Source organism: Solea senegalensis, linkage group LG17 (genome assembly GCF_019176455.1).
Source record: "Solea senegalensis isolate Sse05_10M linkage group LG17, IFAPA_SoseM_1, whole genome shotgun sequence".
Taxonomy (NCBI): domain Eukaryota; kingdom Metazoa; phylum Chordata; class Actinopteri; order Pleuronectiformes; family Soleidae; genus Solea; species Solea senegalensis.
This window is the reverse complement of record NC_058037.1, coordinates 7,033,647-7,046,225: the sequence shown is the minus strand read 5'-3', so window position 1 is coordinate 7,046,225 and position 12,579 is coordinate 7,033,647. Positions and strand designations below refer to the sequence as shown.

Here is a 12,579-nt window from a genome sequence, read left to right as displayed (position 1 = left end):
CTATACGATTAGTAACGACTATGATTCTATATAATTAAGTCCATACAGCAGATACAGTTTCACCACCACTATTCTCCTGGGCTACAGACTGATAGTCACTGATCTCTGTAATGACGCTCATGTTTTTTTTCAACTAGACCAGAGTAATAGAGATGCCCACTGCCTCAGTTAAGCAATGCACAACTGCAAAACTCCATTAGCACCAATTTCTGTTCTGCTAAGCAGTGAGCAGGAGTCCAAGAGAGTCCAAGACCAGAGTTTATGTATATTGCTCAAGGGAATTTAATTGTAGTTAATAAGGGGAGGAAGAGTGTTTCTTATTCATGTTTGCCTTCCAGATTTTCCCAGCTGGACTGGGAGGTGATTTCCCAGATGGCCACCTCCATAAAGCATGACTTCAGGTGTTGCAGTTGAGGCTAGATGCTCATACAGTGTGCGTATGTGCCGACTTATTAGGCTTATTAACCCATTTTATGTTCTTTCTGGAGCGTTAAGTGAAACCCGGTCACAGTGCAGCTACATCTGGCAATGTCTGTCACCTTTTCCCATACCCCAATGGACGTGTGAGGCTGTTTTGTTTCCCCTGACAGTTAAGGTGTTGAAAACCTTCCTCCACAAAGTGTGTTGTGCAAACATACGCGGCCAGGTGGTTATATGCATGTATCATTGCAAAAGTGGCATGACTACGGGATCTACTGTTGTCATATGGTGGATTTGTCAGGACAGCATCCCAGCTGTGGAACAGCTGTTAGACTTGTTCTCGCCAGTTCCCACAGCTTACCAGGACTGTTTTGGCACATGTGATGGCTTTTTTTTTTTAGTTTTGGGATATACACTTCATTGAGTATTATTTTACAAATGGTTACACATGCAGTATTTGGTTTTATTGACATTGCTTTTATCATTTCATGGAACTGACCATTTTAATCCATTGGAATTTTATAATTTCCAAAACCCTTCCCATAAAGAGGAATTGCCCAATGGTGCAACCCTGGCATGCATCAGCAACAATTTTCTCTTTCCAACAATAAGAATAGGTAGTGTGCAAAAATAAGCTTCAGCTCTACTTGAAACTGCCACAGATTATAGATTTTATCCGGTAAAAATCAAAAACAAAAAAAGAAAGCATATAAACATCAAAGCAGCTTTGATGGAAAAATAACATTCTGTGAACACTGCACAGAAGAAAAACAGCAAACCACTTGTTTTAGCTCAAAGAGCTGAGGTTTTGCACTGTGTAGGTGAGTTGGGATGCTGGCCAGGTTTTTGTTAAGGTCACTGAATCTGTTGCAGAAACAAACACATCAGCACAGTGGACAGCCAGCAGTCATGCACCTCCTGATACACAGACATGTGGCACCGTCACTCAGACGATGGCAGCTCATGGTAAATAGGAGTCAACCACACATTTGTTAGATAGGATAGATGGTGATAAGCAGCGCCGCTATGAGCTCTCTCTACGACTCAAATTCATCACAGAAAAAACACAGCAAATTGTGTTTATTCAATCAGCTCATTTTTTATTCAACTGAGCACTTAATTGATTTGCTTAATTCATTAACTACAGTGATTTTTGAGAGTGACAGATACACTGGTTGCTAATTGAGAGACTCATCATAGAAGGATTTATCCTGCTAATGAGAAGAAAGAGGTGACTTTGACTCAAAATACTTACTTTGTGATCATCAATCAGTTGGGAATGAGCAACTGTCTTGTTCTGGCGCTAAGATGCATCAGCAGGGACCATTCTTATCACAGCTGTTCAAGTGTAATGTACTTTTCTTCAACCAAGAATAAGGGGGTATCAGCTTCATGAATCAGTGCTGAAAACTGGCTTTAAATGTCAGAAATACACCCACAATAACTCTAAATGCTATTAAAATCAAGTAATGCTGCAGCTGTAGAATCAATCAATAACAATAATTTAGCAAGACACACCCTCTAAACATACATGTAACAAATTAGCTATGAGGAGATTAATCAGTGAGTTCCTGTTGTGTTTTTTTACTCTAATGCTTATAACTTTTCAGCCATTCCTGTGAGCTATGGTACTGCTGGTCTGCATCCCCATTTCCAGACCACACTCATAAATAAGCATTGGCCTTACAATCTCTCAAACCACTGATGAATATAAAATAGCTTATTTAATGAGCATGTCACAATAGTAAATATTAGTGCTGTTTTGCAAAAAAGAGAAATCATGAAAGCTGTTGAACTGTGTGCTCATCAAAAGTTAAAAGAATGGGATGTAATGAATATTCTCTTTTATAAAGAAATGCTGTGGCTGCAGCTATGCTCTGGTTTGGAATCTGGAACTGGAGCCAGATCTGGAACAGCCAAAAAGCACAAAAGTGTGCATACTGGAGACAATATAGCCTCAATTGCCTTCTGAACACTTCCCCAGCACCAAACCCTGGCAGACCTGCAGTGTAATCTCCTCTAAACGCGTTTATTAAGACGTCTAATTGCAGCTCAGGCTTTCTCCCTTTAGGAGAACAGGCAAAGGAACAAAAAGGGAGCTTATTCACCCCAAAACAGGCTGCAGGCGTATGGCAAAGCAGAGGCACAAGGCGCTTTAGTACACAAGCACTATACTGTTCCGCTCAGTGAAGGCACTTCTGATTCACGGCATCAATTTGACTGAAAGTCAGGCAGAACACGCATACACAAGGAAAACAGCCCGGTAACATCCAGGTAAAGCAGTGGGACTTGTAACCGGCAGAAGCTAAACCCAATACATTATCCCCTATGACAGGAACAGCTCTATGACAATGCATCACTTTCATTATATTTAATACCCACTTACCTGATGGGAACAATAAAAGTCTAAGACTTAAACAAGCCTTTCATTTCATACAAACACAGTCTTTGGCGCAATTATTTCCTTTGTAAGATAGCAGCATTTATTTTATACTATAAAGGGCCTGTGTTAATGCACCACTATTACCCAGGCACTCAAAAATAACAGACTGCACTAGTTAAAAGATAATAAGGAAAATCTTGGCAGGTATGATTGATCCTAATGTTTAATAGTCCACTGATTAGCGAAGGATTATCTAACAATAATTATGCACCTGAGGTCAACACATGGCTTTAATGTTCACGTCGTGAGAGGCAGTGAGGTGTGAGTATGATGGGGAAAACAAAGATGCAGAGATGAGATGAGAGTGTGCAAATGCATCAGTTGATGTGTGACCCCATTCAAACCTGGTATTAACATCCGTCCTGAGTGATATGATCACAAGCAGATTGCCCTAAATACAGGAATCCCAATCCATCCTGAATGCATCCTCAGATCCCATCACAAAAACCACAATAGGAGGTGGTTTATGGACTCTCCGTCGTCAGGATGGATTAAAGACCGCCTCCTCGGCTGACTTCATATGTTGATTTATTATTTTTTCAATTGGATGCATTTTCATTTCATGTTCTAGCAGCGTGAGTAGAGTTAAAACTTGAAATCACAATTTCCGAAACTTTATACGACATACTACTCAGTACTGAACTCATGCTGGGAAATTCAAAGCAACAAAAAGGGGTGTTGCCAGTGTCATTTGGACGGGAATGAGTGAAAAAGAAGGAAACTCTCTATCATGGCATCGCTGTGGCATCAAGTTGATTGGGGTCACTTTTCTCAGTGGATTGACAAACCAGTGTGTGATGACACTATGTTATTACAATTTTTATACTCTCACGCAGTTTGTTATGTTTGTCACTCTAACCACTGCATTTCATAAGTATAATAAAGCCTGTGTAAAAATGTGTGTACTTTGTTCAAACTCTTGAAACTATTCCACCCTTTTTCGTATACAATGTGCCAAATAGAGGCATTGATTGATGAACTCTGAAAAGATTCATGAAATAGCAGACAGCTGCTTTTATGCTTTGGTTATTCTTTTCATGACAGAATCCTGATTTTATTATGTTGGCGCCTACATCCTGCCATCTTTTGAAACAAGTTACAACACAAAAGCTCAGTTAAACAAAAAAAAACCCACAGTGACAGGCTGCTGTAACACTGCTTTTCTAAGTGATTACTCAACAAACCATGAGTGAAATTACAAATATACAGCTCACTAGAGCTCCAGACGTCACGTGACACGGTTTCTATGAACTGTCATGTTGGAATCAACCTGTCAGAGTTCACTGCACACTTTAAACCCGCGGAGTTGGACCGACATATCACAAAAGTTGACAGACTGAATTTATGTGATCCTCATAATGCCTTATAATGCCATCGGCCTTTTTACGAGTTTGGAAAAGAGGACATTATTCCAGACCTGCAGTATCCTGACATCTTCAACTTTCTGATTTAACTTCCATTCATCTTACTCCAGGGTGTCACTGAAAGTTTACAAGAGCCGGGAGGGAAACAAATAGATGCAATCTGGCTTCGTGACAAGAATTAAACTCTGGAGTCTACCAGCTAAAGATAGGGTTGCTGTCACTGGAAGTGTCAAGTAAGCATAATATAGCATAAGTAATGGGCTCAATGTAAATAATTGCTGTGTTAACGTTGCTGTGCAGACTAGCGGTTGGTAAATCTAGTCTGAGTCCATGATTTACCAAGAGCTCATTACGAAACCAGTTGCTGCTTCTTCTCCTGCTGCTCACTGTGAGCACATTTCATAGTCATGATTCACCTCCACGGCATCCTTAGATCTGAGGAGTTCTGGTACAATGCTCACCTGTTAGCCTGTCTATGACTGTTTGGGCATCCCGGGGCACAAAAGCTATCCACCATTTTCACTTTTACAATGAAAATAGCCGACAAAGACACATATTATTGCCTGATTTATGTGCTGTCTTGGTTGTGTGACGGAAGCTACGAGGTGGACTGATGTGTTGTGTTCTTCACATGCTGTATACATGGATACAAGGAAGCAGCCAGTTAGATGGAAGGACGATGTATATGTAGTCTCTGATTAGTTGGACTGATGGAGTCAGCCTTGGTTCACAGGAATCCAATTAAACACTCAATGCAAATATAGTTGTGTTGGTGCTGTAAAGGACAGTAGTTTGTAAATCTTTTTTCAACATGGGAGCGGTCGCTGGCATGTAATCAAGCTGTGAGCGGTCGTCTAATAAGGAGAAATAAATATTCTTAACCTGTGGAGAGTATCCAGGAAAGGCGTTTAAATATATGTGAAAACCTCAGCCGATAAAGCCTCGACTATCTGCACTAATTGCACTAGAAATACTTGTCTGTCAAAATGTGGATGACCTGACACTTTACATAACAAACCATATTTCATTACTGCTACCATTCTGTCCGTCAAACGCCAGGAAAAGTGCTGAAATCTGGGGAAAAGAATAATCTTCGACAAGAAATTGCTCTGAGAGCAACCACACGTCCATTAGACAGAATTTCAGCATTTTCCAAGTATCCAATTATACTAGAGAAGATTCCTAAGGTGATAATCAAAGCTATTTTTCAGACCTGTCAGTGATAAATGCTCATGAGGTTTTAGACAGCAATGAACTGGTTCAACTACATCATTTGCGTCAGATATGTCGGAGGAGGTGAGCAGATGCGTCCGTCATTGACACAAAGGGGTGTGGGGCTCACCAGTAGTGGACGAGATGTTGACGTCAATGCTGATCTCAGGGATGCCTCCGCCCTTCAGTGCGGCAACGCACGTGTATGTGCCGAAGTCGGTAAACTTCAGGTCTATGATGTCCAGGTTGGTGGTCCCCGGGGAGATGTCCGGGTCCGTCTGGGTGATGACCATGCGCTCAGAGCTGCGCAGGGCACGGCCGTTCTTGAGCCAACTGAACGTCAGCTCCTCTGGCGGGGTCGCCTCCACCTGTGACATTCAGAGCATCACTGTGTTACACTGAGGAGGGACTTTACTTTCACTTGCCAGCGATTTTCTTTAAATGTACCTGGCAAGATATCTTGACTTCACGTCCGATCTGGATGTTGTCGTCATTGTGGTATGGGTCAGGAGTGATCCAGAATCTGCCCTTTTTCAAAGCTGAGAGAAAAAAAACAACAACTTTTATATACATAGGTTTATGTATATATATATGTGTGTATATATATATATATATATATATATATACATATACATACTTGTAGAATAAACCTGTTTTTTATAAGTATATCCACCATAGGTTTCATCTCACCTTGTTTTATTGAGCAATTTTCTGTGATGTAATTCCAAATTCAGGGTTTTATCAAAAATACATTTTGTCTCTCTGCTATTTTGCTTTCCCCAATGTTCACACTTCCCATGCTGTGCAGTTATGCATCTCGCTGGTAAGTGTCTGCCTGTGTGACTCGTGCTCAGCCTTTGTTGACGACACACTGTAAAGACTGTACCCTGTCACAGCAAACGTGAAATAACTGATTTTTTTTTCCTCATCCATGTTGGTTCAGCACCTTGGTCATGAGATTGTAATATGGTTTCAACCAGAAGTGTGAGAAGAGTCGCTGATATGAAAACTGTGACTGCTCTTTTAAAATAACAACTGTTTGACCGCTGCGGTGGGGTCACATAACAAAGAACATAGCACATGCTTTGAGCCAACATTCACATTAGTACAATATTCCTACTGCACCAGAGCGGCAACAAACACAATGCACACACACGCGGTGAAATTGTAGAGATACAGAACAAAATATCCACCATTTCTAATCCAATTTGTTTTGCAAACTCCATTTTCAAACCATAGCGTCTGCTAATAGCAAAAGGAAGATGATTTCATCATAACGCTTGCTGTACTGGTTCCACATCCTGTGCCTACTGTTCAATTCATCTCCAAGCTGACAGCACCATGGGAATCTTTTCATCTGGCAATTCCCGAGTGACATTATCATATTCAGTTTGGTAAAGACAAAATGAAAACAAAACCTGCGTGTCAGATTTAAACACAGGAAATTGAATGCGCAAAACATTGTGATGCCTGCCGAGCTTCACATTCAAGGCTGAGACGAGTGACATATGCCTACTTGACGTGCTCTTTCTCCCCGCGTTTGAAATCAATGTTGGCAGGCAGAGAATCCTGTTTCTGACACGTCAGATAAGAATGTGACTATTACGTCAACACTCCTTCTCACAAACACCAACGTGCATGTGCATGTATTCTTTTTTTTTGTGTCATATATGTATATTCTCTGAGGCGCTGCCTATCAATCATTGTTGTATATAATAACTCAGTAGTTGTTCATGGAAGCTGTGGTGATTAGCGTCATCTATTGTGTGCAGAGCATATGTGGGACCTTTATGGACATGACCAACAGGCCATCTGGTAAATCTGGTTTAAGCTTTGCATCACTGTGTTAATCTACCACATCCATGCCAAGATTCAATCTACCTAAAGCCACATAAACGCACACAATAGAAGGTTAATTAGGCAATGTGGCAGCCATTAATCTGTTAGGAAATAATAATTGTCATTCAGTCATTCATGTCAGGCGGTGAAAACATAATATTGCACACCGCAGTATTAAGCCACTTTAATTTAGCGCGGTGGAAACTCCTTTACCATGACAGCCCTAAGTGTGACACGTTATAAGGCTCGTGTGCCTCAGCTACATCCTCACCACACACACACACACACCTATGTGAGTGATTGTCCTGTCACAGGTGACAGTGGATAAACATTTGGACAAACTGCTCTACTATTTTTCCATCCCTCCAACTCGTGTATGCCCTCTCAACTTGAGCAACTGCGAGACGAATAGGCATTTAACAGTCACAGACAGCTGTGCTTTGTCAGTGGTCTAGAATTAAAAGGTTGGTGGTGTGAGGCTGGATAAAGTCGCTTGTGGTCAAATGAAATGCTTGTGCTGTGTAAATGAACTTAACTGAGCACAGGATGTGATGACTCAAACTTAAAAGTGGCCTCGTGCCCTCCTTTAATCACTACCGAGGGAAAATGGTCCGTGTTACAATATATACTTCTTTTTTTTTTTTTGATTTGATGTTTGAGGAGAAGCAGAGCACATTAATCATGAATCTGACCTGAAATCAATAAGTGTTTATCTCCCTCCAAAAAGAGGAAAACTGAGCTAATAGCTGTGATGTTGTTTACATTATTTCACCTTTATTTTCATCCATACCTCGCGAATTGAAGCGTTTATTGACTGGGTTTTAGTGCTACATTCACACGGTGTTTTTTTTGAAAGCAAGATCAGAAGCATTCAGTTAAACTATCCTTACAAAACCAGATAACAAACATTTAATTTAAAATTAATTAAGAAATCATGAATCAACTGTCTTCATACATTTATCAATTTTCAAGTGATGACACAAAAGTGCCACACTTCCTTCTCACTCTGTTTAATGTAGTGAAAGAAAATCTGTTTCAAAGTCAATTGCACAGAATTAGAGTAAAGAAATCCCAGACTTACTGCACCAGTCACTGTTTATCAACGTTGTTAAGGAATAAAGTCAACCATGCACGGCGCGGCGGTACATCCGAATGTGAAAACCCACAGCGCTCAGCACTCAGCACACACCTTCAGATTCCAATTCAACCATAAACTAAAGTGTTAGTGGAGTAAAAACCTGTGATTAAATCTGAGTGGTCATCTTCCGTCCCCAATATTTCCCTATATGTTTTCCTCATCGTCACTCAGCTCCCCCTTTGTCCCCGCGCAGACCTGCAGTGCACGTCAAAATAGCCAGGGCTGTGCACTCATGCATATTTCAGAATTGGTTCCCTTCCGGCCTCCTCCACATTCAAACCTTCTTTCCTGTCATTTTATCTGGCCATAAATATTGAATAGCAAGTGGGCATTCCTGTAAATTGACTACATTTGTGTACAAGGGAGATAAGTGGGCATTACTTCCCTGGTTGTTGTACATTCTGCTGGACAGCTGCTGTGACTAAAATGGTGCCTGTTCCTTTATGCATGGGAGAGAATCTAGAACTATTTTTTTAAAAGGGACTTTGGCAAGTGTGTGAGGTAAGAAGTGCAGGGCTGGGATACTTTATCGCAACGTCACGCTGCTTTTTGAAATCCCGTTCATGAATCTTTAACACATGTTCTGCAAAAAGACAAAGTTCCCATTTTGCTCTGAAAGAAAAGTGAATCTCTAAATACTGTTAAACAATCAACTTCTTGTTCTGATCGCACAGCTACAAATCATGAACATGTGCAACCCAATATTATAATATTTTAATGAATACGTTAGTGTGCTAGGAAAAGTAGGAAACGACCTATTTAAAAGGAACTGGAAATGTGTCTCCATGACAACTAAGTGGGGTTTGTTTTTGCACTTTGCATCAGATGGGTCGATCCATATGTAGATACAGCCACTGCTGGAATTACACGTCTGTACTTTTAATCGTTGTCCCTGCGTGTCTGTTTGTAACCTGGCTGTAACACTCGCTTCACAAATATTAATACTCTGTGTACAATGAAGCAGCTAAAAATAGGGCAATGATCTGAGCGATAAAATGACTCGTTGACTTTTAAACCTGTGGCCCTCATGCAAACACTGTACTCAGGGCTTGAGTTAACTGCTCATTGTGGCTCCCGTCAGAGCTCTATCACTGATATCGAGCCTCATGGAACTTAAAGCAAGTTTTTTTTTTTTGATATTTGTCTGAATGAATACAAATTTGAACTTCAAAAAGCTGCGTTTTCTTTCTGTATGTTGAATATTCAGGATTGATTTTTTACAACATGCCACAGCTTGGTATCCGTCTGCATGGCATCTGCTTTGTTAGACGCCAGCTAAAGCAAGGCACCGCGAGCAAAACTTAAACATGGATCTCAGGCATCACTAAAGGGAATTTACTCATTTTTTTACTCAAGTTTTGCCAGTGTATCACAAGCTTTGAGGCACAAAACACAAGTCAACATATGCGCAAACAAATTCCACATGCATTATTGATAGATTTTGGAAGCTGGTTCCTTTTTATCATCACCAGAGCTTCATCTTATTGAACCTTAACAGTGGCAACTTGCCAGTTTGAAACATGCTTACATTTGCATAACATTTCAACAGTATCCTATTTTGCTTGACATTACATGCATCAAATGGATATCACATATATAAAACATTTTTTTTGGATCATTACCATATATATTTCATCGTTCTTGTTTTCTCTTTTTACCGCAAGCTGCAGTGTTTCTTGCCTACAGGGAGCCAGTAAGTATGATTCACCATGGCTTTAATAGCCTGTGGTAATAGTGTGTGGCTTGTACATGAAAGCTACTATAATTCCACAAAGTGGAAAGCTCTGTTTGATGCCTTCTTCTACAGAAAGCTCATGTCACATGTTGGAATTACAATACCTCCTCAAGAGCGCTGCTTTGAAGGGTAAAGGTACATACCGCCCCGCTATTCAGACTATGACACGCACATAGTGTAAGTACATGTGAAATTACAAGGACACAACAAAAAAAGAGGGATGAATGTGTCACCATCTCCAGTGCATTCCCTCTGCCTTTGTCTGGTCGAGAAGAGATACATGCTTCGGTCCACTCTCCCTCAGAATCATTATCCCCCCTCTCTTTACCCATCAGTCCATCTCATTTCTCAGTCAGTCCTGTCCGTCTGTGTCTCAGCAGGCCACACACTGTGCTCTCCATTCATTCTGTGAAGCTGAGCTCATCTCTCACAGGCAGATGGATGTCTCGCTAACTGCCACTCAGGCTCTGCCTCATCTGTTCTACTCTGCTCAAGGTTAAACACAAAAAGGACACACGCTTTCTGCGTATAGTTCAAAACGCAAGACACTCACGTGTACTGACAGTCACACACACACACACACACATGCTAAACACCTCTCATTTCCCGAGTGATACTTCAAACATCCACAAACGCAGTCCTCATGCATCAGCAGATTACATCACGCAGAGGATTAGAGTCCTGCTCTTCAACGTCAGGCTGACCTCCGCCTTTAATTTATGCTAAAGGGGATTCATATGCATATAATGCACAGGTGCTGAATGCACAAACAAAACAGACATGGGCACATGCACGGTCACAGTAATACACATACAAACACACTGATGCGCAGACAGTGTGTAAGGCAGCAGTCCAGGAGAATATCCTGCCCGTGCCATTTCTGCCATCCAGCCATTAAATCTGGCATTTGAGAATGGACTTGGATTCAGCTTTATGTACAGAATGTATTCCAGAGCACATTTGATAAGAGTCACTCACAGGTTGATTCACGTGCCGACAGCCAGGTTTACTAGGCGTGTCATGACTGTGCGCACACCGAAACCTCCCATCAGAGTTACTACAGCGAGTGGGGATGGTAGCTGGAGTGTTTGACTTTGAGTTTATGCTCTGATGTATGTACGTGTGTGCACGTGGGATTAGTTGGCACACGTAGATTGGAATGATGGATGCCTTGGGTATAAAAGCCTTGTATCCAAATTTGTCAGAAACTCCAGGAGGAATTGCTGAAAAAAATACGACGACCGTGCAGCGTTGTTTGATTTTTTATCTTTGATAGCTACAGGAATGCTCACTTCTTGACATCACATAGATGGAGGGGAAAAAACTGCTTTGTGAAAGGACAGGAAACAAGCGTGAATGTGTGTGTGTGAAAGCATAAAAAAGTCAGACATGAAACAAATACCAATCCAGCTGCCCATTTTAACAACACCATGTACAAATACTCCGTTAACTTGCTGTCCATGTGGAAGCGGCTTACGTATATTTGATAGACGAAAACTGTGCTTTCTTCTTGATATCACAAACTGTATGATCTCTCGTCGAGGACAGAGCGGGCAGGGTAGTGACCTGCATTTGCAGACGTGTTGTGGACCCTTAAGCCATAAAAAGGATCTTGTCGAACGGGAGGTGCCATGTCAACTGCCTGCTGGGCTCGTGCTGGAGATGGCCAAGCCCTGTAAATCTGTCTGGCTGGTGGAGCAGTATGGCTAGAGTGACTACCATCTGTTGAGAAGAGACGTGTGTTTTCACACACACGGATCCCTTTGCCAACAGCAGTTTGAGAGGGCTTCTCAAGGACCCGGGTGGAGGGTGACTGAGCCGAAACAGGCGCTGATGAGGTCACAGGGTGACCCTGAAAAACGTACAAAATAAACTCACTGTGGCAGAACTGACGATTTGGATATTTCATGGATGCAACAGAGGCACTCTCATACATACAGACACTGATGAGCAACATGTTTGTGCTCATTATTGTCATAATACTCATGCTCACACATTAACCCTCTTATGATAATCAGGCCTGCAGAATTGTCAAAAAGTGAGTGAGCGCTTCTGCACCTTTTTCCAAGATAACTTTCACTTTCGATATCCAGCATTTATTCAACCTTTTAGGAATTACGGTACTGAGAAGCTGGCGTCGCAAACATGCGACACGCTGGTGAATCTCGTCTGTGATTGGACGGTCGCTTCATGGAAGTCCTGAGTCCTGACCTTAATGACAAGTTTATGAGTGCAAAGCTCTATTTCTCTGCTTTCTGGTACCCATCCATCCATCTTCTACCAAGATGTGAAAGGCGGGGTCACACCATGGACAGATTTTCTAGATATCACTAACGGTCTAGGAGTTATGGTAATGGTATGGTCACAGAAGGGTTAACACCAACATAATGTACTGGAAATAAGATACACAATGTATGTCTACGAGTAA

At 41.5% G+C, this 12,579-nt stretch overlaps 1 protein-coding gene across 2 annotated transcripts in view; it reads right to left on the bottom strand.

The window, feature by feature from the left end:
• Positions 1-12,579, bottom strand: part of LOC122783622 (MAM domain-containing glycosylphosphatidylinositol anchor protein 2-like) — a 152,948-nt gene that overhangs the window by 57,676 nt on the left and 82,693 nt on the right. For both annotated transcript variants that reach the window (XM_044048367.1, XM_044048368.1), the window contains exons 7-8: positions 5,887-5,978; positions 5,570-5,807 (exon numbers count right to left, since the gene is read on the bottom strand). In XM_044048367.1, the coding sequence (XP_043904302.1) occupies positions 5,570-5,807; positions 5,887-5,978 (330 nt within the window). The remainder of the gene's footprint in view (positions 1-5,569; positions 5,808-5,886; positions 5,979-12,579) is intronic.